At 43.9% G+C, this 23950-nt stretch overlaps 1 protein-coding gene and 1 non-coding gene across 10 annotated transcripts in view; both read right to left on the bottom strand.

Annotated features, from left to right (window-relative positions):
• Nucleotides 1–6048: 6048 nt before the first annotated feature.
• The window catches only part of LOC139614360 (eukaryotic translation initiation factor 4 gamma 1-like), a 38330-nt gene continuing 20428 nt past the window's right edge, over nt 6049–23950 (bottom strand). For 6 of the 9 annotated variants that reach the window (XM_071471525.1, XM_071471524.1, XM_071471523.1 and 3 more), the window contains 24 exons: nt 21222–21314; nt 20616–20709; nt 18317–19384; nt 18116–18204; nt 17741–17939; nt 17011–17144; nt 16687–16812; nt 16196–16606; nt 14945–15091; nt 14458–14694; nt 14224–14328; nt 12575–12865; nt 12307–12418; nt 12119–12227; nt 11733–11983; nt 11459–11586; nt 10444–10616; nt 10033–10158; nt 9842–9923; nt 8780–8878; nt 8437–8571; nt 8219–8300; nt 7876–8016; nt 6049–7660 (listed from right to left, as the gene is read on the bottom strand). In XM_071471525.1, coding sequence (XP_071327626.1) covers nt 7479–7660; nt 7876–8016; nt 8219–8300; nt 8437–8571; nt 8780–8878; nt 9842–9923; nt 10033–10158; nt 10444–10616; nt 11459–11586; nt 11733–11983; nt 12119–12227; nt 12307–12418; nt 12575–12865; nt 14224–14328; nt 14458–14694; nt 14945–15091; nt 16196–16606; nt 16687–16812; nt 17011–17144; nt 17741–17939; nt 18116–18204; nt 18317–19384; nt 20616–20709; nt 21222–21314 — 4614 coding nt within the window. In that variant the 3' untranslated portion in view covers nt 6049–7478. Of the gene's footprint in view, nt 7661–7875; nt 8017–8218; nt 8301–8436; nt 8572–8779; nt 8879–9841; nt 9924–10032; nt 10159–10443; nt 10617–11458; nt 11587–11732; nt 11984–12118; nt 12228–12306; nt 12419–12574; nt 12866–14223; nt 14329–14457; nt 14695–14944; nt 15092–16195; nt 16607–16686; nt 16813–17010; nt 17145–17740; nt 17940–18115; nt 18205–18316; nt 19385–20615; nt 20710–21221; nt 21315–22152; nt 22366–23950 lie in introns of those variants that run through there. The other 3 variants (XM_071471526.1, XM_071471531.1, XM_071471530.1) reach the window with 3 other exon arrangements.
• On the bottom strand, nt 15169–15243 carry LOC139614633 (small nucleolar RNA SNORD66). The gene has a single exon (XR_011687108.1). It is a non-coding gene; the product is annotated as a small nucleolar RNA SNORD66 (small nucleolar RNA).

Raw genomic sequence — 23950 nt, forward strand, 5'->3', positions numbered from 1 at the left:
AATCAAGGTAAATAAAAGTTTGTGTTACCATAAGTAAAACATGGGATTTATACATAAATGTGAACAAACTCCGTCCCCCTCAAACAATCAAACACACAAACCTCCGGTTGCACGAGCTGTGGCTGCAGATCTGTGATGGGGCAGTGTGACAGCTGAATGGGTTGCTGTGCTGCTCTGCGGGGTTGAGTCGAGCCGGCCGACATGTTGATGCTGCTGAAGAGACCACATTGTGTCCTCTCTGGTGTGGGGGCTCAGCAGCCGGTGGGATGGCAGACTGTTGCGCACACCCGCTGCCATCTGCTGCAGAGTTATGATTCATGACGATGTGATGTGGGCTCATTACTTCACCGTGTACACTGCTGTGTGTGTTTGTGTGTGTGTGCACAACTGCAGTGATCCCTGTGGGAATAAACAGGTCAGGGCAGCAATTAGTCAGAAAGAAGAAAAAGGGTCAAACACAAACAAAACAGGCTATTGTGATGTTAGGAGAGCGTAGTAAGGAGAGAGAAGGGATCTTATGTGAAAAATAAGAATTACATGAAAATTGTTTGACATTTTGGGGAAATACCAGAGAATTAGCAGTGACCCTGGACTCTGTGGGGCCCCTGGCAAAGAATCCCATCAATGAACCCCCTAACATGCAAACTATCGCTAGACGCTACAATTTACAGATGTTCCCTGAATGCCTCACATGCAGGCAATTTGGAGATGCTACCTCTGGGACACATCACCAGAAGCCCCATGTAGGGGCGGTTTGGGGCAACAGCAGTGCACTGTAAGGTGTGTTCATGGGAGGTGTAAGGGGGTTTATAGTTGTCAATGCAAAATGTGCCAATATGAGGGCCCATCGGGGGCCCCTTTGTCCTTGGGGGGCCCTTTGCCTGGTCTGCCTCTCCTGACAGTGCTCCTCTGAGGATTTGTTAAGAATACTGTTATCATTCTCATGTCTGTGTGCTAAATATGAAGAGCTAGCTTAGCATAAAGACTGGAAACAGCTACAGCTTGGTTCTGTCTGAAGGTGATAAAATTGTGAACTCTCACCAAATATCACATTTTATCTTGGTTGTGTGTGTCTCTTTGTGTGCGAGTGTGAGTGTGGTGTCACGTGCCTTACTGGGATTTGGTGCAGATTGCTGTGTTGTTCGTATTCTAACAGTTGCACATCCTCCTATATGCCTGAAAATTGCTCTCAGTGATGGTGAGGACGTCTTCCTCCGAGTGTCTGATGGTGTGGCGAGGTCAAAGCAATCAAGTCGCCATTTAAACCCTCCACAGTTGGCTGATTGGTCCTGTATCCACAGGCTCAGTCCACTCTGAGCAGATGTTTTTCAGGCTAATGCCATGAATTTTAAAAGTGAGACAAAGATTTAAGATTCTCTAAACTGGTTTGTTCTGTTTCCCTCCCGGCAAACAGTGGGTGAACAGCAGGGAAACACCTTGTGGTGCATCAGTTCATCATAAAACAGAAATTGCTTACCTGGATGAAATATGGCTGCCAAATAAAAAAGATTACTGCACGTCCAATCTCTATAAAGCAACAAACATGATAGACTTCCTGGTTCTCCTCCACCAGCCACTCTGTCAGCTGAGAGGTTTCTCTGGGGAACTCGACCTCATGCTAAAAGGTGAATTGTGGTATTGATCCTTAAATCTCTCAGACTCTTTGACTTTTTTAAAATTATGAAACTGGTTATAGAAAGAAAACACACGTAGCTGTTTTGCAAAAGCCCTGGAACCAAAATGAAAACCTCATTATCACCATCTTACCTAAAGTGTATTATATGTCATATTTTCTTACCTGTTATATGGAGGAAATGTATTATTTCATAAGATATGTTCAAGCCGCCATCAGCACTTACTATTATACTGAGTGTGGGTCATTTATATGTAGAACAATGGCGCCCTCTAGTGTTTTTTTTAGGACTGTTAATAATGAAGTTAAACCCAAGTGAGTGTGAGGAATTAAAGACAGATGCTGTGTCCACATTATTCTGCTCTATTCATGAAGTCAGGCCATTATGGTTTTAGCAGGTTCTACAGCTGAACATTTACAAATGGATGGAAATTATTCACTGATACACTGAATATTTTAAACTCAACTAATCTAAAATTGGGGAAATATAAATATAAATAACAGATTTAGTATTTCTTTTCTAGACTTCTTCTCCAAGGGGAAATTAGCACGTTACAGCTGCACAGAGAAAAGCTAAGAGGTAAGAAAACAGATAGATAACTATTAGAATTGAATTTAATTAAATGGATGACATTAACTACAGCACATTAACAAATCTGGTTCATAGAAGTAAAGGTATAGGTAGAGTATACAGTACAGGTGTGAATAACTCTACAATAATACAATACTATGAAGTATAACATGGAAACCATGATGTTGTATATATATATATATATATATATATATATATAAATATATATATATATATATGCAAACACACACACACACACACACACACACACACACACACATGCGTTTCTGCCAATGCCACTGTCAATTAAACACCACAAAAGGAAAGATCAATGGGGCTTTTTTTCTCCAATATGCATAATAGTAATAATATTTTTTTATGTTTGTTTTCTGAAGTGTTTTTCAACCTTCATCCGTAATTTGTGTATTTCCTTTGTGCATTGTGTTGTTGTTGTTGCATACAAAAAAAAATGAAGCATTTCTTAATATTAGTATTTTTTTGAATATACTGTGTTTTGTCACTTCTGCAGGGTGAAAATGGTGCACACTTTAAGTCCCGCTAGAATGAATGTGTGTGTGTGTGTGTGTGTGTGTGTGTGTGTACTTGTAAGGACCAAAAAAATTATTTTACTAACAGAGTGAGGACATTTTGGGAAAGTGAGGACATTTTGGCCGGTCCTCACTTTTTGAGACTCCTTCAAATCACATGTTGAGGGTTAAGACTTGGTTTTAGAGTTATGGTTAGAATTAGGTTTAGGTTAAGGTCAGGGTCAGGGTTGGGGTTAGGCACTCAGTTGTGATGGTTAAGGTTAGGGTAAGGGGCTAGGGAATGCATTATGTCAATGAGTGTCCTCACAAAGATAGAAGTACAAGTATGCGTGTGTGTGTGTGATTTTTTTTTTTGCCTCAGTTAAACCACATTAGAAACACAGATACAGTCTTACAAACACTTCAGACACTCAGCAGACGTGCAGAGAGGAGTGTTGTATATAAACCATTTAAAACCCAGCAGCAGGCAGCAGCTGCAGATGAACAGCTCTTAAGAAATGTATCTAACAACCGGCTGCAGATCGGTTTAAATGGTGCTGCTGCGGTTTCTACAAACCATCAAGCAGATGTGCAGACTTACACAGATGTCAAACCAAACCAGAAATTACAGTCTCATCTTCAGACGAACCTTCTGCTCAGCCAGTTTCATCTGCGTCCGTGTCATTAAAACACATTTTCAGCTCATAACTGACTTACACCTGTGCATTCAAATGATAAAAGAACAAGTATCTTGATGTAGAAATGCAACGTCAGAAAGCTCTCCAAGGATTTTCCCTCAGAACAATCTGAACTGTAGCTGCACCTGTCTGGCTGCTCACCTGTTAACAAAACAACCTGTGCAAGTATACTGTGGAAGGATTGCATCACAGGTGCAACAGTGTGAAAACGCCACCTGAAAACTGGCTCCAGCTGACTGTGATACTGTTGGGGGGGGGGGGGGGACTAGGTCACGTAATAAGTGAGATAAGCTGATAAGTCTAAAGGTTAAAAGTTAATTCTGTTAACAGGAAGAGAAAAATCACCAGATCAGAAATAATCAACCAGCTGGGTTATTTTCCGTCATTTGTTTGCTGAGCACACACACTCTTCTGGGCTGTTCAGTACAACCACACTTTCTATTTCTGGCCGGAGTCGGGGGCTGAGTGAAGCCCACTCCCCTCCCCAGCAGCACTGATATATCCCTGTTACAGTCTGGAGGCCTGAAGTGGCGGCCCCTCCGCCTCTGTGTAGTGTACAGCGCGGGCTCACTCACAGATATTTATTACGTGTGGGGAGGCTGTAAAAAAAACCTGGCAGTGACGATAAAGAGGTGTCTTTTTTTGTGCTGTTTTGTTTCCAGGAGCGTCTCCAGGTAACCTGACCTGCATGTCTCCGGACTGAGAGGAAACCTCCAGAGGGAATGCTGGGTATTCACCAGCTTTCCCTTTCCAGCTCTAACTCAGACAGAGGCAGTGAGAGTGCGTGCCAGTCTGGTTGGCACGACACTGACAGTAAATCTTCAAGATTTTCACATCATCTTCTTCCTTTTCAGTGCATCACCACAGTGACATTAATCTGCACTTGTCATGTCGACAGAGGAGGGTTTAAATCCTTTGGAATCGTCAGAATAGAAGGAATCTATTTGACATTTTGTCAGTGTGTGAAAATCACTTTCATAAACTGAACCTTTCTGTCAGTAATCTCACAGTCCGCCATGAAGAAATCTATTGTGTGAAAGCTGGTGGCATCATGGAAGCGCTGAGGTTCCCATCTGAAAAAGAGGATTTCTGGACATTAAAATTAAAATTTCCATTTCCACCTACAGAGGTCTGGTTTCGAAGTTAGTTTAGATGATCTAATCAGAAATAATTGATAAGGTGAATCAATTTTAAACACATCCACACTCAATGACACTGTTTTTAGTCATTAATTCATATTTTAATTCTTAAATGCTTTTTTTTCTCTTATATATTAAAAATTTATTTTCCCTTTGTTTCATTCCAGTATGTGTGTATATGACGTAAACTGTGTTTAAGGAGAAGTTAGTGCTCACTACCTGAGACAGGGAAGTTACAGTGGAAATGAAAATACATCAGAAGCTTAAGAGGAAAACACATATTTAAACTCTATGTTTAAAATGCAGCACTGTTAAGGTGTTTAACAGAAAAACAACATGATGACAGAGCCCTGTCACAGTCAAATCCTACACTTAGACACTTGAAAATGAAAATGTGACTTACAGCTTTGCAGATTCGTTGTTGTGTTTCTTCAAACTTAGCAAACTGATCATGAAACCAAATACTGAAGGTTCAACAACGGCCAAGTCTTATTTTCTGGAGTTCCCCGGGAAGTCCAGCACAGTGAGATCCGTCAGTGTGAAGGAACAAGTCTGTGGATAATAATCAAAACATGAGGACGACAACACAGATGCTTCATCCAGTTTTTCCTACAGTCGCTGCCCAGTTACATCAATTCTCCCAGTGGCCACAGCCCTCTTCCTCATGGTCGGCCAACCAGCTCCAACCAGCAGGCTCTGCACGTCCAAAAACAGTAGCAACAACAGCTCCCATGAGTCTCACCAAACTTCCACACTTCCCCAGGTCCAGGAAGGATGATTCATCAAAACACAATGAGAGAAGTGAGGCCTTCATTCTGTAACCAGGTCTTGAAACTTAGGCACAAAGACAACAGTTGAAATCCTGATTCTGATTATTCTGACCTGGGTGTTGCAGTGGCATTTTAACACTCTTCAAAACGGCTTCAGTTTGATTACAAATTCAACACATTGGTCTCATACTTTCTGCAGGTACAATAATTAGTGTTTCTTATTCAGCTCGTTCTTAAACACGGTCAGTCTGTTTGCATGAGCCAGTTTTGAACAAGTCTTTTTTTTCAATTTAAGCTTCTAACTTCAGCAAACAGCAGCTAAAGGTGTGTGTGTGTGCTGACATGACAGCAGTGTGTCACTTGTAAGTGTGAAATTGGCTGGGAAACAACCACGGCTGGATACAGCTGCAGCTCCGACGAGCTCAGGCCTCGTCTGCACGTGCTCCACAGTCGTGATGATGTAGTGCAATTTTAATTCCACAGACACCTTTAAACCCCTCATGCATCACGGAAACACATCGTGCCAGTGACAAATACAGCAGCAAACACTGTGTAACAGATAATAAATCCACACTGGTGTGATTCACAGAGCTTTTGTGTGCGTGTGTGTGTGAAGAATAAACCCAGCTGCTGACAGTGGAGGAGGCGTTTTGAAGGGAAGGAGCGTTCAATGCCACAGATGCTGGCCTCACAAAAGCACAAATATGGGATTTGTTGTTTTGTTTTGTTTTTTTATTTGCAATGATCTTTATTATCTCTTCCAGTTTTGGATGTGAAAAGAGGCATTCATTTTCTTTAATTAAATATCTTTTTAATAAAGAAAAGCAAAAAAGTATTTACAAATTTTCAAATAAATTGTAATCAATGACTGGGGGTGGAGAATTACAAGCACCTTCTGCCAGCTGAGGAGAGAAAAATATAAATACAGGGAAGAAACTGCCACTTTGTTTCAGAGGTGGGGGAAATTACATTAACAATTTCTTTCTTTGAAAAAAAACAAAACAAAAACAAAAACAAAACAATCCTCCATCATATATTTACAGAACTCTCCTGAAATGCATTTCTCACTCATGGAAGCAGAAAAGGCCTTAAGGATTCGTACTGTTAAACTCTACTTTTCTCGTTAAAGTCCTTTTTCATTAAAGTGGATTTTTGTCTGTATACTTCTTTCAAGTTTTAATAACGATATTTTTGTCTTTTTAAAATCCAACATCAGGCTTTGTAGGAGGGTGCAGCCGCGAGCGCTTGCTCTCGCTCTCCCTTTCCCAGTCCACAGTTTGTTTGTTTTTTTAAAGCGTGGGAAACAAGTAAAACAGACACATAGGAGGGAGGGGTTTGGGGTGGGGGTTGAAGGGCGTCGGGGAGGCTTCGTCGCCCCCCAGCAGCAAAATGGTCAATGTTCATTGCCCCTCTCCTCAGTGACGCCATCCTCGTAAAGTCTCCTTGAAATTCACAACCGTTCCTTGAGCTCCTGTCTGAAACGTCCGTCAGACAGCTCTCCCACTTCTCTTTGTAGTTTTCTATTTTATTATAAAACACACACTCCAATCATCCAACACTGGAAAAAAAACTGAAACAAAAAGCTAGCCGTCTACACAAGCGCATCATGTAGCTCAAACACCGTACATGTGACATGGCAATGTTGCTGTGTCATGTCGACATGATAAAGGATGAATTCATCAAAAATATAGATGTGAACAGCCTTTTAAAGTTTTTTTATATCTGTCATTAAGCAAAGTGTCTTGAATAGTGTTGCCGTGGCGAGGAAAAGCCATCTGAAAATGAGATAAACCTCAAGAAAAAAAAAAAAATACTGAAGGAAACAGCATCATCTCCCACGGCTTGTAACTTCTCAGCATCCTCTCTCACATATCTATTCTCTCTATTTCTTTATTTCAAAAAAGACATTCGGTTGCGCAAAGAAAAACAAAACAACCCCAAAAAAAAAAAAAAAACATGATCGAACGTTCGATCCATAATACAATCTCTCCCAGTTGAAGAATTTTTTTCTTGCTTTTTTTCTGTTTATGCAGAAGGATTTTGCTGATTCAGATTCCTCTGAATCATCCACAGAACATTCACTCTCCCCAAGGATCCTCCCTCAACTTCCACCAGTTCTCCCTCTGGGGGTCAAGGGGGCCTAGCTGTTGTCGGACTCGTCCTCGGCCTCCCGGAGCCAAGTGAAGAAGGCAGTGACAGACTTGAGGGCCACGCCCTTGCCCTGCTGCTCGGCGGGGTCTTTGCTAGACTCCCACTTGTAGAAGGCCTCCTCTTTGATCACGTCCTCGTCATAAAGAGTGTCAAAGAACATCCGCAGCAGATCTGAAGGAGGGGAGACAGACAATTAATATATTACATAACAATTTAAGCTAAATTTAAAACCATTAAAAGCTTTACATCCTGAACAGTAGCTTTGTTCTTATGATTTCTGCAGTAAAGAAGGAACTAAAAAAAATATTTAGGGCGTCTGAATGTGCTAACAAATATCAAATATGACTGGTAATAAAGAACAGCACGAGTGTGAATGAGCCACTCACTGGCAGGTTGCTCCATCTGCACCATCAGGGCCTGCAGAGCGTAGAGAGCTTGCAGCTCCTTCTGCTCATCCTTCAGGTATTTCTGCAGCAGCTTGGCCCTCTGCTTGATCTGATCACCATCCACCTTGTAGGGGTTCTCACCTGCACAGGTAAATTAGGAAAACTTCATTTAACAGGACGCTGTTGGTACAGTCAGAGCTGGGACTGATTTTACTGAACTGTATCGACTACCTCGATGAGATACTGTCATATATTTCTCTCATAACCAACACAACACTCATCCTCATCCAGTCCACTTTAACCAGTCTTTAATGATCAACGTGAAGCGTGCAGGTCGACTCACAGATGATGGCTGACTGGCAGATGCAGGTCATCAGAGCTCTGACAAACATGTTGGAGGACGTCTGCTGCTCGTCCAGGTTGGCCTACACAGAGACACATCTATCAACACAACTGGAGGCAACTTCAGTCTTCACACACAGAACGTAAGAAATATTCAACAACATAATAATGATTGGATCTGAAGCTTCAACAGGCTGACGAAGAGGCAGGAAAACAAACCTCAATCCAGTCAAAGACCCTCTGGTTGTCGGCCTTGTCCTGGATCAGTCTGTCCAGCTGTTTGCTCAGCTCTGCGGAGCTCAGCTCCTTCTTCTTGCTCTTCTCCGACTCGTCGCCGAGTGTGAACTCCACATTCTACACAGAGAGAGGAATCGTGCTCATCATAAAAGCTCACATTCAACTTTTACATCACCAAGAACACACAACACACAGATTAGACTATAATCTTATATTAAGACCTGCAATGACAACAGGCTAAAAGCACAACCAGATGATGAACAGCTGTTTGATAGGAATTTTACAGCCCTTCTTTCAGTTGATGATGAAGCGAGTGACCTCTCACCTTTTCTGTCACAAACTTGTTGACGTCTACGTCCTCAGGCAGGAAGTCTTTCCACCGGAGGCCTGCCTCCCTCCACATTGTGCCTGCCTTTTTATGGCTCTGATGGAGAGACACACACAGTTGTAAGCTGATGGACAAACACTCTCACTGATCACATTAACACATTAAAAAGTGAGGTTTTATATGAGAATGAGTGAAAACTGTGATTTATCTTAAAGGTCCCATATTTTACACTTTTCCAGTTTTTTATTTGAAGTGTTGATCTCAATGAGAGGATATAATTGTGGTTTTAAGAAACAAAAAACATCTCAGTGTAGTTTTACATCTCCTCTCTCAGGCTTCTTTCTGGAGCTCTAGTAACAACGGGTCATTGTCAAAGTCAAGTCAAAGTCAGCTTTATTGTCAATTATGCTACACGTACAGGACATACAGCACAATTGAAATTTCAGTGCTCTCTGACCCACGGTGCAGATAGAAAAAAATATAAAGATATATAGAAAAAAATATAAAGATATAAATATAAAATATAGATGTAATGTAAACAATATAAATGTAATGTAAACAGCTTTTTACAAAAGAACAATGTCATGTAGTGCAATGATATAGTGAATCAATCAGAGGGGAGGCTCAAAACCTCTTCTCTGATTGGCTCACTGTTTTCTGAGTGATCAAATAAAAATAGAGCAGATTTCTGGTAAACACGCAGAGATACCAAATCCTGCAAGTTTGGACAGTGGGTTCAGTGGGTCATGGCTGAGAGTGGTGACTGCTTTGTTGTGACATCACAAAGTTCCAGAAGTCCTGACGGCTGGTTTTAAGGCTCAGTTTCTGAATACAGGCTGTGTGCATTTCTCTGTGGACTGAGGCTTTGATACTTTCACAGTATTAATAAAGAACCTAGACCTGCTTTATAATCAAAGAACACATGCACATCTACCTTTAGACTATATGGGACCTTTAAGTATTAGCTACTGGAATTTAGAGCCTTTAGCAGCCAGAACGAATGCACTATTACATCTGATATAATATAGATAATGGATGATAACTGATGACACTTCTCACCATTTCTTTGCAGAGTAACGTGAGGATGTGGACCAGCAGGACTCCAGCTTTTCCCAGAGGAATCAGAGGCTTTGAAATCTCCCTGGAGACCAAACAAATAGACATATAAATTAAAAAGCAACCCAGAACTTATCTCCAACTGATTTCTCTCCCAGACGCACTGAGGGCTGAAAGGGGCTCCAGGCACTAACCTGAAAAGTTCTCCCATGGGGATGCCTCCCTCAAGGAGCATGGGAGTGATCAGCTCTGCCAGGTACAGCCAGATGTGGGGGATGTCTATTGCCATGTCCTCAGCCACCTCCAGGATTTCCAGAAGCCTGGAGAAACACGACACACAAACTTCAAAGTTTATTCAAGAATAAAAAACATGTTGAAAGTGACTAAACAGAAAAGCAAAGCGGCTCCACACTGACGCAAACATGGAAATTCTGCAGCTGCTTTACATGTATTCTCAGAGACTAATTCACCTCCTATATCCAGTATTTCCCCTGTGGGCCTCTCTTAATTTTAAATCCTGCTGTTGTAAACCTAATATCAGTCAACACTTCAAGCTGTGAAATAATGTATTTTGTGAAACCACCTCTCCGGTACTCCATACTGACCCTTTGTAGTACATCTGTGTCGGGAGGGTGCCGGTCTTCAGCAGCTGGTGCAGCAGCAGGCCCATGTGCTCCCTGGCGATGGTGCTGCGCTCCAGCGTCGACTCCAGCCCGTTTCGCACGAACACGAAGAGCAGCTGGGTGCTGTTCATCTCCTGCACACACTGCAGCGCCTCCTGTTGCGGCAGAGAGGGACACACAGACAGTGGTAAGTGATGCGGAGCTACATGATACTCTTGGCTGTCAGTGTGTGCCAGCACTATCTGTAATGATGTGATTGTGATTATTGACAGAAGCCTCTCTGTTCTGGGTTAAACCTCTACAGTCATATCAAAGCGCTGTTTTTCTGCTGCTGCTTCAACTTTGAGACACCTTCGCCTTCCTCCGATAGAATGAAGAAATTCATTGTTACCCAAAATATGTAAGAAAAGATATTGCAATTAAATCAATATTTATCTACAAGATATTCCAATACACAGCACTGACAAAGCTGCAGGAATATCGCAGTGATGTGGCTCTCATTACATTTTCATTAATGGCTTAGTGAACTTGTGAAAAGAAAATTATTAAATGAATCAATAAAAGTTCTTCCCATGCTTCTTTTGTTGCATTTCTATCTGATTAGATCCTTGTAGTTCTTGAAATTATCAATTCAAATAAAAAACAAGTACCGTCAGTGACATGTTCATTCAAAAACACAATGTACCCTCTAATTTTGTGTGCATGAAAATAGTCAAATGTCTGTTTGAGGTGAAGTAATTTATGACTTATTTTTTGGAAATAACCACACAGAACTTACAGTTATAGGTTTGTGGTATTTCATTCATCCCTGATTCAAAGCGATGCTGCACTTCTCTGGGAGAGTGGTTTGCAAACTTACATCAATGCAGACTCCGTGTTGGAGGGGTTTGGAAACCACTCCCACTTAAGGGTCATTAATTTAAAATGGCACTTAATGTAGCGGATCCTTCACATGAACGCACAAATGGAGAGAGGGTGGGTGGGGGCCAGTGTGTACCTTCATGTCGTTGATATGGAGGTACTCCTCGATGATGGCTGTGGATTTCTTTTCCAGCTCTTCCTCGGTCAAGGCAGGTTTGGTGGGGGTCTGGGGAGGTGGAGGGGTGGCAGTTGTCTCCCGCTTCACTGTTCACACACACACAAGATGAAGAGATGAAAATCTGGTTATGGAAATCTGAATTAATATTATTTTTGTGAGTATAATATGTAGTTCAGATCCATAGAGACAGTAGCTGATTAAATCTTCACTGCTGCTTCATCACGCCTCCTACCATTGTCTTTGCTCCTGGCTCTGTCTCTGCTGCCTCGGTCTCTGTCGTCCGTCATGCTCGCCACCCGGCGGACGGGATCGGCCGACCCGCGCTGCTCTCTCTCGCGGCTCCGCTCCTCGTTCTCCCGGCTGAAGCTGCGTTTGGTGACCTGCAGCCGGTTGCGATCACGGTCGTCCCTTCGGTCATCTCGTCGGTCGAAGCGGTCGCCGCCGCGGTCGAAGCGGTCGCCACGCTCTCGACTCGAGCTGTTTCTGTGGACGGACGGAGGGAGAGGAGAGTCAGAGGGAGGAGAGTCTCAAACACAAAAGTTGCTCATTATAATACACACAGCACAGGAGACATTTTCAATGACATCTCTGCTTCCTGTTGCGTGTCGTGTTCCTCACCTCTGAGGAACTCGTCTGTCTGAGTCCAGTGTGGAGGAGGACGAAGGCTGCTGCAGGGCTGAGAACCTGTTCAGAGTGCTGGTGGTTGGACGGCCGCCTGACTCTGAGCCTAGGGATGAAAACATGTTGAGTTTGAGCTTTGAAGTGTCCAGCTGGATATTTATTTGATGTCAGACTTGGAAACCTACCAGGATCTGCAGGTTTGGCACTGGTGCCCCCGCTGCTGCCCTTCCCCCAGCTGCCCCATGTGCCTTTACCTCCAGGGGCAAGCAACTGATTGTTGAAGTCAAGAACAGGAGTCTGCAGGAGGAGACAGGTGGTTAAAAACAAGCGACCTGCTAAAATTACAGACAGGAAGTAACAATGACGGCATTTTAACAGGTGTCTCACATCCTCGTTCAGGTAAACTGATGCTTGTTTGCAGTGATTATGTGAAAAGTGTCGCTCTCCTCGTACCTTAGTGATTTTGCTAAGGCGCGAGGTGTCGATAGGTCGGTTCTTGGAGATGGGCACGGTGTTCCAGCCTTCGTCCTGGGGAGGGGCACCACGGCCTGGAGTGTGAGGGCCGCCACGTCCCCCGGGACCTCCTCCGCCCATCCTGCCTCCTGGGCCTCCACCCAGCTCCTTCTTGGAGATGAGGGCCTGTTGCACCTTCATCTGCTCCCTGTGCTCCTCCAGCTCAGCCTCTTTGTGGATCTGGTCGATGGTCTTGGGACCCTGGTCGCCTCGCCGGGGCACCCAGTTGTTCTGCGATGAGGCATGAAGAGAGATGGAGAGTTGAAATATACAAACTGTCTTTAAAATGTAAATAAATAAATAAATAAAAAGTTTACAAAACTTCAAATATAACTAATTTTTCTGTCCATGTCACCAGTTCCTACTGCTTGACTCAAAAGTTAAATTAATAAGGAACTAACAGCTAACTGCTTAGCTAACTTCTTCTTGTGACTGAGACAAAGGCACCTTGGATTATTTGTCTCTTTGAAATGATGACACCGGCGTTCATGAGAAGGACAAGAATAAAAAGGGGATCAAGAGACCGACATCCTGGTGACACTAAACTGTTCTCTTCAGCTTTTTGCCTAGAAAGGAAATAACAAAGGATACAGTGTGTTTCACAGTTAAATTGGGCCGATGTGCTGACTTGGAGCAGCTGATCTTGGCTTGTAAAAACCCTGAAGACAGCAGGTTTTGAGGTTTTGTAACACTGTGTGGGTGGGACTGGGAGTCTAACTACAGGACTGCAGCATTCCTTCAGAGAAATAAGCACTGATACAACTAGACTCAACTGGCTTTAGAAACAGCACTGGAATAAGAAGAAGGAAGCAAAAAAAAAAGTACTGGAAATTACCATGAGACACAAACAAGTGATGGTACTACATAGTCTTTTTAATGAACTAGTGTTAATTCAGCCAAAAGTTGACTGAACATGAAAAGTTGAAAGCCTGTTGTCTCAGCCTATGGCACAGAGCGGCTCTGTGTTCGGGAGCTGCCCTGCATTAAAGAGCTGAGGAAGACGATTCTTTCTTAGCCCATTTATGAGACTCACACAGGCCAGGGCTAAAGGACCAGTGTGGACATCTCTGGGGCTGTAAGTCACAACATGTACAGTCTCAGACTACATCACACTGAAACACAAAAACAACAGCATGTGGTAATAAAGGGGAGGGAAAGGTGGGTCTTCACATTTAACTGGGTTGTGTAGACGTCGTCTTAAAGACAAGAATCCAAGTCACAAAAACAGGAACTATCACAGACAAGTATTGCGCTAAATGTGCCCGTGCAATAAAAAAAGAGAAATAAAAAAACCTCCATGGGACACTGATGTTCCAGTAAACAGGAGAGTGTTTGGTGATCAGCTCACTGTGACATTTCCAAATTATATGCTGCAATGTCCCTTTGAATTCTGTTTAACTGGTAGATTCATTGTCACATTTTGCTGCTACTAGTCTAACTTTGATATGGAGTTAATTAGTAAAAATGTTTTGATCAGTTTTATTTTGAATGTGAGACCATGTCGACATCAAGACTCCTTGGTTCTGCTTCCTTTACCTTTCCTTAGCAGCTGACTGTGACAGTGTGTGTGTTTGTGTTCTGTGACTCACCCGTCGCAGGTCCAGCACATCCTGCAGCATGAAGCGGATCCTAGAGCTGGTCTTCCTCTCCTTTATTATTTTCTCCATCTGATTGAAGTACTGGTCCATACGAGGCTGAAGAGACAACCACAACAACAGATTGATGAGTCTGTCTCTGCAACATCAAATTAAAACTTGATCTAACTACACATTTATTAGCATGAATGTGCCAGTTATGTGTATTCTTATGAATATGTGTTGTACCTTGGCCTTCTCAAAGTCGAGGTCCTTGCCAATGGTGGACAATAGTCTACACAGGCACTCCAGAGACTCCTCATCATGGTTTTTGAGCAGCTTTACAATGCAGTCATGCATGATGACCTCTGTGAGCATTTTCAGCTTGAACAGCTCACCAATGAATTTGATGTTACCCAGCGAACGCCTCCTGGCCTTGTCTTTAGCATCTTCTAGTTCCTCATGGAGCCGCTGCTTCTCCTCCCCCTGCCAGGGAAAGAGATCAAATATATTGTGGATGAAAACATTTCTGTCTCTAAAATATTTCAGATACTTAACACAACACATCACCATTTGGAATACAAATATGATGTTATAGAATCTAAGCGTAGTGGCTTCTTTAAGAGGTGGGTGCTTCTGAGTATTCCCCATCACACATCCAAGTTTAACTATCGTCATGACTTCCTTTGTGCATAAACAAAGAACCTAACCCACGTTTCATAAGGCATTACTATACCCCTGACGCAGCCTCCAGCTCCTTCTGTTTCTTCTCGAAGATTTCGTCGTCGTCTTTATCCTTTTCAAACTCCTTCTGGCATCGATTTAGCAGCAGCTTGCGGAAATTCACAGTGGCTCCCGGCTTATCTGTGGTTTGGACTTTAAGCTGCAAAGAGCAGAGAAATTGGGCATTAGTGAAGAGAAGGAAAAGACAGGGTGTAGGGGTGATGAAAGCGCGAGTGGCTCCTCAGTTCCTCAATCCCATCATTTGGATCAGTGGCCCAGACACGTGGCACTTATTTAAGGTCATCACTGGAGCCTGGCAGAGGTATGTGTAAACTAGGGACTGCCATGGTAAACACCACTGCAGGAGCACAGTTCTGTTTGCTACCCACATTGAGAAGGCAAAAACCCAACACCAGCAATGGGTTTCATGTTATTCCCACATTTTTGCCTCTCAAGTCATTGCCCAGGAGTTTTTTCTTCCTAAATATTTGTGAGTCACAGAAACACTTCCACTTTGTGTTCCTTCACTGAGTCAACATCTAAGCTTATATACCTGAATTAAAAACATTCACATGCTAAATTTTAAAGACTTGCAATTGCCATCACATAACTGTTGTGTTCTTTCAGCAGGCTGTTGCTGTCATTTCCTTCAGCCCACATTGCTGGCAGCATATCTGTAATTGGTAATAATATGCAGCAGGACAATCAATCAATTTCCTTATCAAATACCCAGCTTTTATTAGCCTGTGGTAACGAGCCCCGGGGATGATAAGATGCAGCGCTCCAGTGCTGATTATCCATCAGCCTCACAGCGACGTGACAGGCAGCAGCCTGATCAGTCAAGTCATTACTTTGAGGTAATGTGGTTGACTTTTTTCTGTTTTGTTTTTTTATTGGTAACCTTGGGATTTCCAGAAAGAGAATTACAAATACATATTTTAGCCTTGTTTGAACAACAAAACTAAATGTATAAATACATTTTAAAGGGGAAAAAAAGAAATACATGCAAAGCAAACAATGCCTGGTTTGTGTGCATTTAGTTTAGTCTCCAGAAAAAAAATATTCTGAGGTTTAAACCATCATCATGCAGGATTATGTCGTTTATGTGAGACATTAAATTTACATCATTTAACACACTGTATCACAGCGAGACAGCTTTGCTCTCTGTGCAGAACTGCAGTAAACACATAAACCACCAAAGTCCTACAGTAAACACTCAAGTTTATTCAACACATATTTGGACATGGTGTGTGGCACCACTTACCCCCATAAGGCAGCGGCACATATTGGCATAGGCCACCGAAAAGTCTGGCTCGGAGATGGCCTTTTCAAAGGTGAGATCTATGACTCCTTTCAACCTCTCCTCAGTGTCAATGGTCAGTTCCGTCACCTGTTTCATCAGCTGTTGAAACTTTTGGGGTGTCAGTTTGTTGAGGATGCTGCGCACACGTTTGAACAGGTCCTGGGTCTTGGCGTGCTCTGAATCGTTCTCCTCCGGCTCCTCAGGGGCACGGCTGCGAACGGATTTCTTCACCGAAGGCTTCCAGGCCTTCTCTGCCTTGTTCAGCTGCACGTCGTCGCTGAGTGACATGCTGGTGATGATTTTCCTCGGCTCTTTCCTCTGCATCTGCTGAGAGCGGCGTGGCCCGCCGACTCCGATTCCCATACCTGGAGGCTGGAGGAAGACACAAATACGTCATTTCATGATCTTCAAACGCAGAGCTCCTAGGTCCCATTAAGGAAATGTTAACTTACTGGGCCTCTGCCTCCTCCTCCCATGCCAGGCCTGCCAAGGTTGGCGAAGGAGGGCGTGAAGTCAGGACCGCAGTTCATTCCTGGTAGACGGCTGGGGTCAAGTTGACGCAGAGGGGTCTTATTAGCCTGAAAGGACAGAACACAAAAAAACTCAAATATTCTCCAACTTGTAATGCATTAATTAAGCACCGTCACATCCTATCAAAGTTTCCATCATGTTCAAAAACTGAGCAAACATAAAATGCCCTGTTCTTTACCTACATAAGGGCCCAACGGTCAAAAGCAAAGCAAACAAAACAAACTATAATATTTGCATGGTTGCACCTTGTCTAGGACGACATCACTGATGGCTGGCAGACCCTCAGGCTTGTTCATGCTGGCTGAGATGAACTGGAAGCCCAGAAGGAACTCCCTGTCATACTTCTTCTTCTCTTCTGGGTTAATTGGCTTCCATTGTTCTGAGACAGGGACATAAAACAGAAAAATAACCACAACGTTCTTTTATTGAAGACATTTGGGAATCTTTCAGGTTGGTTTTCCCCTCAGTATAAACCCAGAATAAAGCAGCCTCTACACAGGCTCACAGCACTTCAGAGTGTAGGAGAGTGCAACTGTATATACTGTCATTACCCATTATGTCCACAAGGTGGCAGATGGAGCAGCAAATGAATGAATTAATAAATTAATGATTAAGAAGACGACAGAACATCTGTGGATACATTAAAGTGACAAACTCATTCTCTTGAGCTTTGACTGTGATGCAGATGTATCTGTTTATTTTTTTGTTGTGGGTTTAGAAAAAAAAGGTTAGAAGACAAAGTTCACCTTAGAAGGTTAAAAATCACAGCTGCCATCATAAGTATCGTTTTCCACTGAAGTCTCATATCAACAGAAGCGCTATAATGTGAAAACGCAACTCCCACATTTTCAATGAGGTAAATGAACTTAGTCAACTGACACACAGATAACTCCTGAGTGTAACTGAGATAAGATCATTGTTCAAACTCAAGTGCCAGCGTTGAGCACTGAAACGCATCAAGGTTCAAAGACCCACCTTCTTTGTACTGGTACTTCTTGTCAGTGGGGGTCTGCTTGGGAGGATCTGGCTGAATGTTCTCAGCATCCAGTTTGTCTTCCTTGTCCTCCCAGGTCAGGTCAGCCTCCTCCGGGGCAGGAGAGGAGGCAGCAGGGGGCTGGGGCTCTGCCACTGGGGCAGGGGTGGGTTCAGGCTCCGGTGGGGTCACTACCTGCTCCTGGGTCAGAGATGGAAGGGGATTAGAAAAGTCAGACTGCAATCTGTAAAAACAGATTTATCCGGGGAGGCTACATTAAAATTCAGCAACGACTGAACTATACTGTGAGTTGAGGATTAATTCAGGTTCAGGAACAACTTTAGACTCATTAAAACAGGCAGTAAAAGCTTGCAAACCTCTTTAAAGGCATCCAGGAGGTCTCCCACTGCCTCCTTTTTGTTCAAATCCTTCATCTTCCTCTTTTTCTTTGGCACAGACACAGCAGCTGCAGGAGAGGAGACAAACACCATCACACTCAGATCAGTAAAAACAGATCTGTCTGGAAGATGGAGATTTGTGACAACAAGAAATCAAACACACAAAGTTAAGTGACTGACCTTGCATAGTTTCTACAGGGGTAACCGTCTGGGGAGGAGGGATGTCCTCCCTCTCCTCTGCTGTGGGAGGGGGAGGAGAGGGCACTGTTTCTGGGGTGCTGTCGGCTATGGAGACCTCCTCTGCAGGAGATGGCGTCTCTTCCTTGGCAGTGGACTGGGGCACTGGGGCGTCTTCCTTGACATCCAGGGCGACTGGAGGAACGGCTTCCTCTACCTCAACCTGGGCGGGTGCTGCTGGGATGATGGGCTCAGCAGGACTCTCCTCGACAGCAGGTGCAGGTGCAGGTGCAGGTGCAGGTGCAGGTGCAGGTGCAGGTGCAGGTGCAGGTGCAGGTGCAGGTGCAGGTGCAGGCTGGTCAACATGTGGAGGTGTGGCTTGGACAACGGGCGCAGGTGCTGCCTCAGCGACAGTTGTAGAGGTGTGTGTGGCGGGCTGCTGGCTGACATCGGGCTCAGCGATGGGGCTGTCGTCACGCTCGGCTGTGCTGATGGCGGGGGCCTCAGGGTCATGTGGGGCAGGCAGTGGCAGGCCGTTGGGAAGGCGGAGCTCCTCAGGCTGTGCAATGGGAGACTCCAGAGGAGCCTCCAGGTGAGTGGGTGGCAACATGACTGACAGCTGTTCGGGTTCAGCCGCTGCCACACCGTTAGTGGTGGAGGCAGGGGCAAGAGGTGTGTCCAAAGAGGCAGCTGCCTCCTCTGGTTTAGTCTCCACCTCCTTCTCCACCTCCTCTGTCTCCTCTGCAGCTTTCTTGTCCGTTTTGTCCTGTGCCCTAGAGGTGGGGACGGGGTCAGGGAGGGGTGCAGGGTAGGCCGGCACCTCGGGTGCTGATTGAGGGGTTGGAGTGGGTTCCCTTGGAGGCAGGGGAGCGTCCATCACATCTGCAACAGGATCACTGGGAGCAAGGGTGGAAGTAGTGTTGACAGGGGTGTCCTCTGCTTCTGATAGTATAGGGGGTGCAGGGGGCTTAGTGTTCGTGTCAGAGGATGTAGCCTCTCTGGGGATGGGGTCACCCTTAGAAAGTTCAGGGGTCTTTGACAAAGGAGGAGGCGTAGGTTTACCTCTGTCATCTGAAGGTTCAAAAGTCAGACAAGGAATGTTATTAAGACTTCTGACAGTACGTTACATATGATGCTCAGTCCACTTCATGACTTCATTTATTTATTCATTTAAGAAAAATATCAGGTCTCTGAACTTTTAAGGTGCCAGTTTTGATTGCATTTTTGCATTTGAATAAAAGTGCATTTGATCATTTCTGTAACTCTAATCATGTCACATATTCACATCTACTTCATGCAGTGATTGACCAGCTGTGTGGAGGTGAGAGGGTAAGCAAGGATTTTCACTAGTCTCAGACAACAACACATACGAACCAGTTCTTTTCTATCATGACCAGCCTGTTCTACATTCCCCAGCCTGCATTAAAAGCTACACAAAACCATACGTGTCCTCTCTAGATGTCACAATGTCTGATGATTCATTTCCTCTACATTTTCACTAAGATAACAAGCTGCCTTCATGTGCATCACTTGACTAGCTGGCGTAGTAGTTGCTCCTACAGATGAGAGAAGCATAAATACACAGCCACAATATACTTGATACTGTTCAACTCAAGGGTCCTTATTATGCAGAGGCTGCTGTGTGATATCACCTGGTGCCAATGTCCCTGCAGGCTGTGATTCATGATGCCATCATAGCCAAACAGTTGAATCATTACCACGGAAAAGCTGACAAAATGTCAACTCGTTTCTTAATTAGGTTTATTCCCCTATTGACCAGTTACTGTAAATAAGTTCATTCATTAATCATGAGGTCAAACATAGCAACAGGGTCAACCCGTCACTCTCTCTTAGCTCTAAAGTCCATTCCTTGCTCTTAACAGTAAATCGATCCAAAGAGGAAAACATTAGGAACATTTAAGTGTCATCAAGCAGTAGGGTTACATGCTTTGAGGAAACAGCTGCTCGAGTTGAATTTAAGGCCAAATAAAAGTGAGTTTTGAACATTGAAATAAGAGCATGTTTTATTCTGTATTTATCTTAAAGCACCTACGCAGCACAAATAACCCACTACTGCAAAAATAAGATTCCTGATACATAACTGCATTTAACATATCAGAAGTGTTAATACACAGGCCTTAATTCCCACATACCAATAAAACACAAGGCAAAATTAAACAGTGTCTGTGTAATAAGCAGCATTAGCAGCCGAAGTATAATATGAACAATATCAAACATAAACTAAGAGATTGTATTTATATCTTTTTTGTGCATATGTTCAAGGTTCTGTGCATGTACTCACCTGGTCTGACCAGTGCTGGTGGTGTAGCGGCAGCTGTGACGCTCTCACCGTTGGCCTGCGCCACTGATGTATTTTCTGATCCAGATATGGCTGTCTGTATGCAGACACACACAGACACACACAGACACACACAGACACACACAGACACACACACACACACACACACACACACACACACACACACACACACACACACACAGAATAATGAGGTTTGAACTTTGTGGTGAGGACAAAACTACTTTTTCCATTTGACTGGGGAAAAAAATGTGACACATGTATGAGAGCTGGCGATCTGGAGCATTTCCCATGAAAGAATTCTTGTTTTAGAAGTTTGACCATGGACTAATCTGACATTTAGACTTGAGAAACTGTAACAAACAGTTTTGATACTGACAACAATAAAAAAAATTTTGGTGAACTACACTTCATTATGTCTTAATCTGAATCCATTCGTGTTGGTAAACCACTGATCTGATATTTTTGCGTTGTCACTTCACTTATTTAACTTCAAAGGATGTTCAAAATATAATGATGCTGTATCAGAAGAGTGTTTGTACATCTGCTGTGTTAACTGTGTTTGTTTGAGATCATAGTATGGTCACTCACCTGTGGTGGGGTTGGAGTAGAGCCACTACGGCCCCCTGACATAATCTCCTCTGTAATGTCTCGACCTCCTTGGTTAGGGTCTCTTATTCTGATCTGTGGGAGAGACAGGGAGGAGACCAGCTGTCAAGGAGGGAGCACAAGAAATGACAAAAATGAATGTGAAGAGGTAATAAATCTGGAAGGTAGGCGAATCACTTAAGAAATGCAGTAAAACTAGCCTGAAGAAGAGTAAAGTGAAAAAAGGAAAAAAAAGTCAGGGTGAGGAGTAACATGCAAAATAAGTGGCCTTCCCATGAAGCAACGCCCAGCCCTTTCTGTGTCCTCCCTCTCGCTAGCTGCCTCTCATTCAATGAAAGCGACATTTCTCACATTCTGAATACTGAGGTGCACCAAATCCAAACACTAACCGCCACGCAAATTCCTCTGCTGCACAACTGAGCTCGCTTCAACCTCTTAGTCACCAGCAAAGCTGAATGAGCAAGAATCGAGTTAACCTTAAGGCAAATTGTCAAAGGAATTCCACCACTAGTTCAAGCTGTTGTGAAAATGCCTGACTCTCATGAAGGCAAAGCACAATCAGGCAGTTTTCCTGTACACACACGTACACACACACACACACACACACACAGAGCACAGCAGAGGGGGGAAAAAATTATTAAAAATCTGATCACTCGCTCATAAGGAGTGCCCATACATTGCAAACATGTGTTTTCTAGTCAGTGCTCTTTTTCTCTCACTCACACTCCACATACTTACTTTAGGAAGTCAGAGCTGTCATGAAACTGGTGTGAGCCAGAAAGCTACTGAATAAAGTGACGCACAAGTACTGCACAGTCATTTAAGTGCACAAGTTAACAAAGAGCTTGTACAACACAACACTCCCTGGTTTACTTTTTAAAATAAAGGACAATATTTGCTTGTCGCTACCGACCTTTACCTGGATCAATCTGTCAGCAACTTCACTCCCGGAGCATTTCAACCCCTAGCAGGCCTCTCTCATCCTGGGGCTGAAGTAGCTGTTCTAGTAGGCTCGGGGTTGGACTTTCAACCCCACAAATCAGGATGGTGGGTGAATGCAGCCAGCGTAGTTTTACCTCAGCTCAACTCACACGCATCCAGGGTGAGCTACACGCCAGCAGAGCAGGACAGGAGCTGGGCCTGGCTGTCAGTAAGCTAGCTAGCAACTTGACTCACTCCCTCCCTTTCTCATACACTGAACAGAACAGGGAGGGGGGAAAAAAAGGATAAAGCGACTGGCCTTGTAAAGCTATGGTATTGGAATGCGCACCCCCGCCCACAGAGACTAACAGACAGTTAAAGGGGCCGGAGTGTGAAGGAGGGGCATGGTAGGGAGTAAAGGGAGGGTTTCCAGGGGGAAAAAAAATTATCGTTATCAAATGAGCTGCAGCTAGAACAAGAAACTCCCCCTTTCCTCGTTCACTTTCTCTGCTCCGTCATCCTGTACACTCAGGTTTCTCCTCAGATTTTTTTTTCAGGCTCACCCCATCTGAGAGCAGAGGAAACCAGCACAGGAGGAGGAGAAGAAGGAGAAGGAGGAGGAGGAGGAGGAGGAGGAGGAGGAGGAGGAGGGGGTTGCCACAGCAGCAGAGGAAGGCCGGTTGGTTAGCCCTTCCGGCTCAGAAGGGGGAGGAGACCAATGGCCACGTGGAGCTGAGCTATGTGCTGACATGTCCTTCACCCCCCTCCCTTCTGGATTTTCTCTTTGACACACAGCGAGAGGGACAGCAAGAGAAGAAAAGTAGAAAAAAAAGGCAATTTGCAAAGCTACAGCTTCTGCACGTCACCAGGTACAAAGAGGGCAAAGACTGGGCAGATGTGTGCAGTGTAAAACACGACTGCCATGACACTCATTTTAAAATCCAGTTCAAAGTTCAAACCCACAACATAAAAGTTGCATATGATTGAGCAGCAAAACAGCCCTGCAGTTCAACAAGCACAGGTAACACACTGCCCACAGCAAAGCCTCATGTCCTGTTGTTGTGTCTTTTACAAGATAACAAATCTCTACCTGCTTTCTCTAAGTGCATCACTCCCAAAAACCAAGAATGCAAAGCTTGTGGTGTACTTATGCACACAAACAATGCCCTTACATAGTAAAATATGAATGTCACTCGTGCAAAAAGATTTGTGCTGTGGTTTTTTAAGTGTCTCTGTCTGTCATTTTGGGTTTACTATGGGAGTTTTACATTTTGTGCATCTGTGTGTGACAGAGACAGTGAACATATTTGGAACCTTGAACCTGGTGTTGTAGCACAGCCGGGACCCATGGGAACAGGCCAAAGTCCACCCCAGGTGACCACAGGCCCTGATAACCAGCCAAGTTCCCTGGCAGGAGAGACCCAGGCATCATGCAAGTCTTGAGGCAAGAGAACAGAGTTCCAGCCCTGAATGCTAAGACCCTTTTCCGACCCTTCTCCAAGTAATACTGGTATAGATTAAGGGATTCAGACTATACCAAGACTTAATATATAAATAGAAATAAAGACTTCGGATAATATAATTTTCTTTTTTCCCCAAACAATTTGGTAAAGTTTAATCAGATGAAGACGAACAAATATTTAAGTTCCAGCCTCCATAAAGTAAAACAAACTTGAGTCAGTTAGGCCAAAAATTAACCACAAACCCACACAAAATATGGTAAAAGCTCCAAACTAGACAAAACCAGTTTGAAGACACTCTCGCACAGTTGATAAGCAATGAAAATCTGT

Source organism: Trachinotus anak, unplaced genomic scaffold, assembly GCF_046630095.1.
Source record: "Trachinotus anak isolate AG129_WGS33_773 ecotype Australia unplaced genomic scaffold, CSIRO_AGI_Tana_v1 ptg000034l, whole genome shotgun sequence".
NCBI lineage: Eukaryota > Metazoa > Chordata > Actinopteri > Carangiformes > Carangidae > Trachinotus > Trachinotus anak.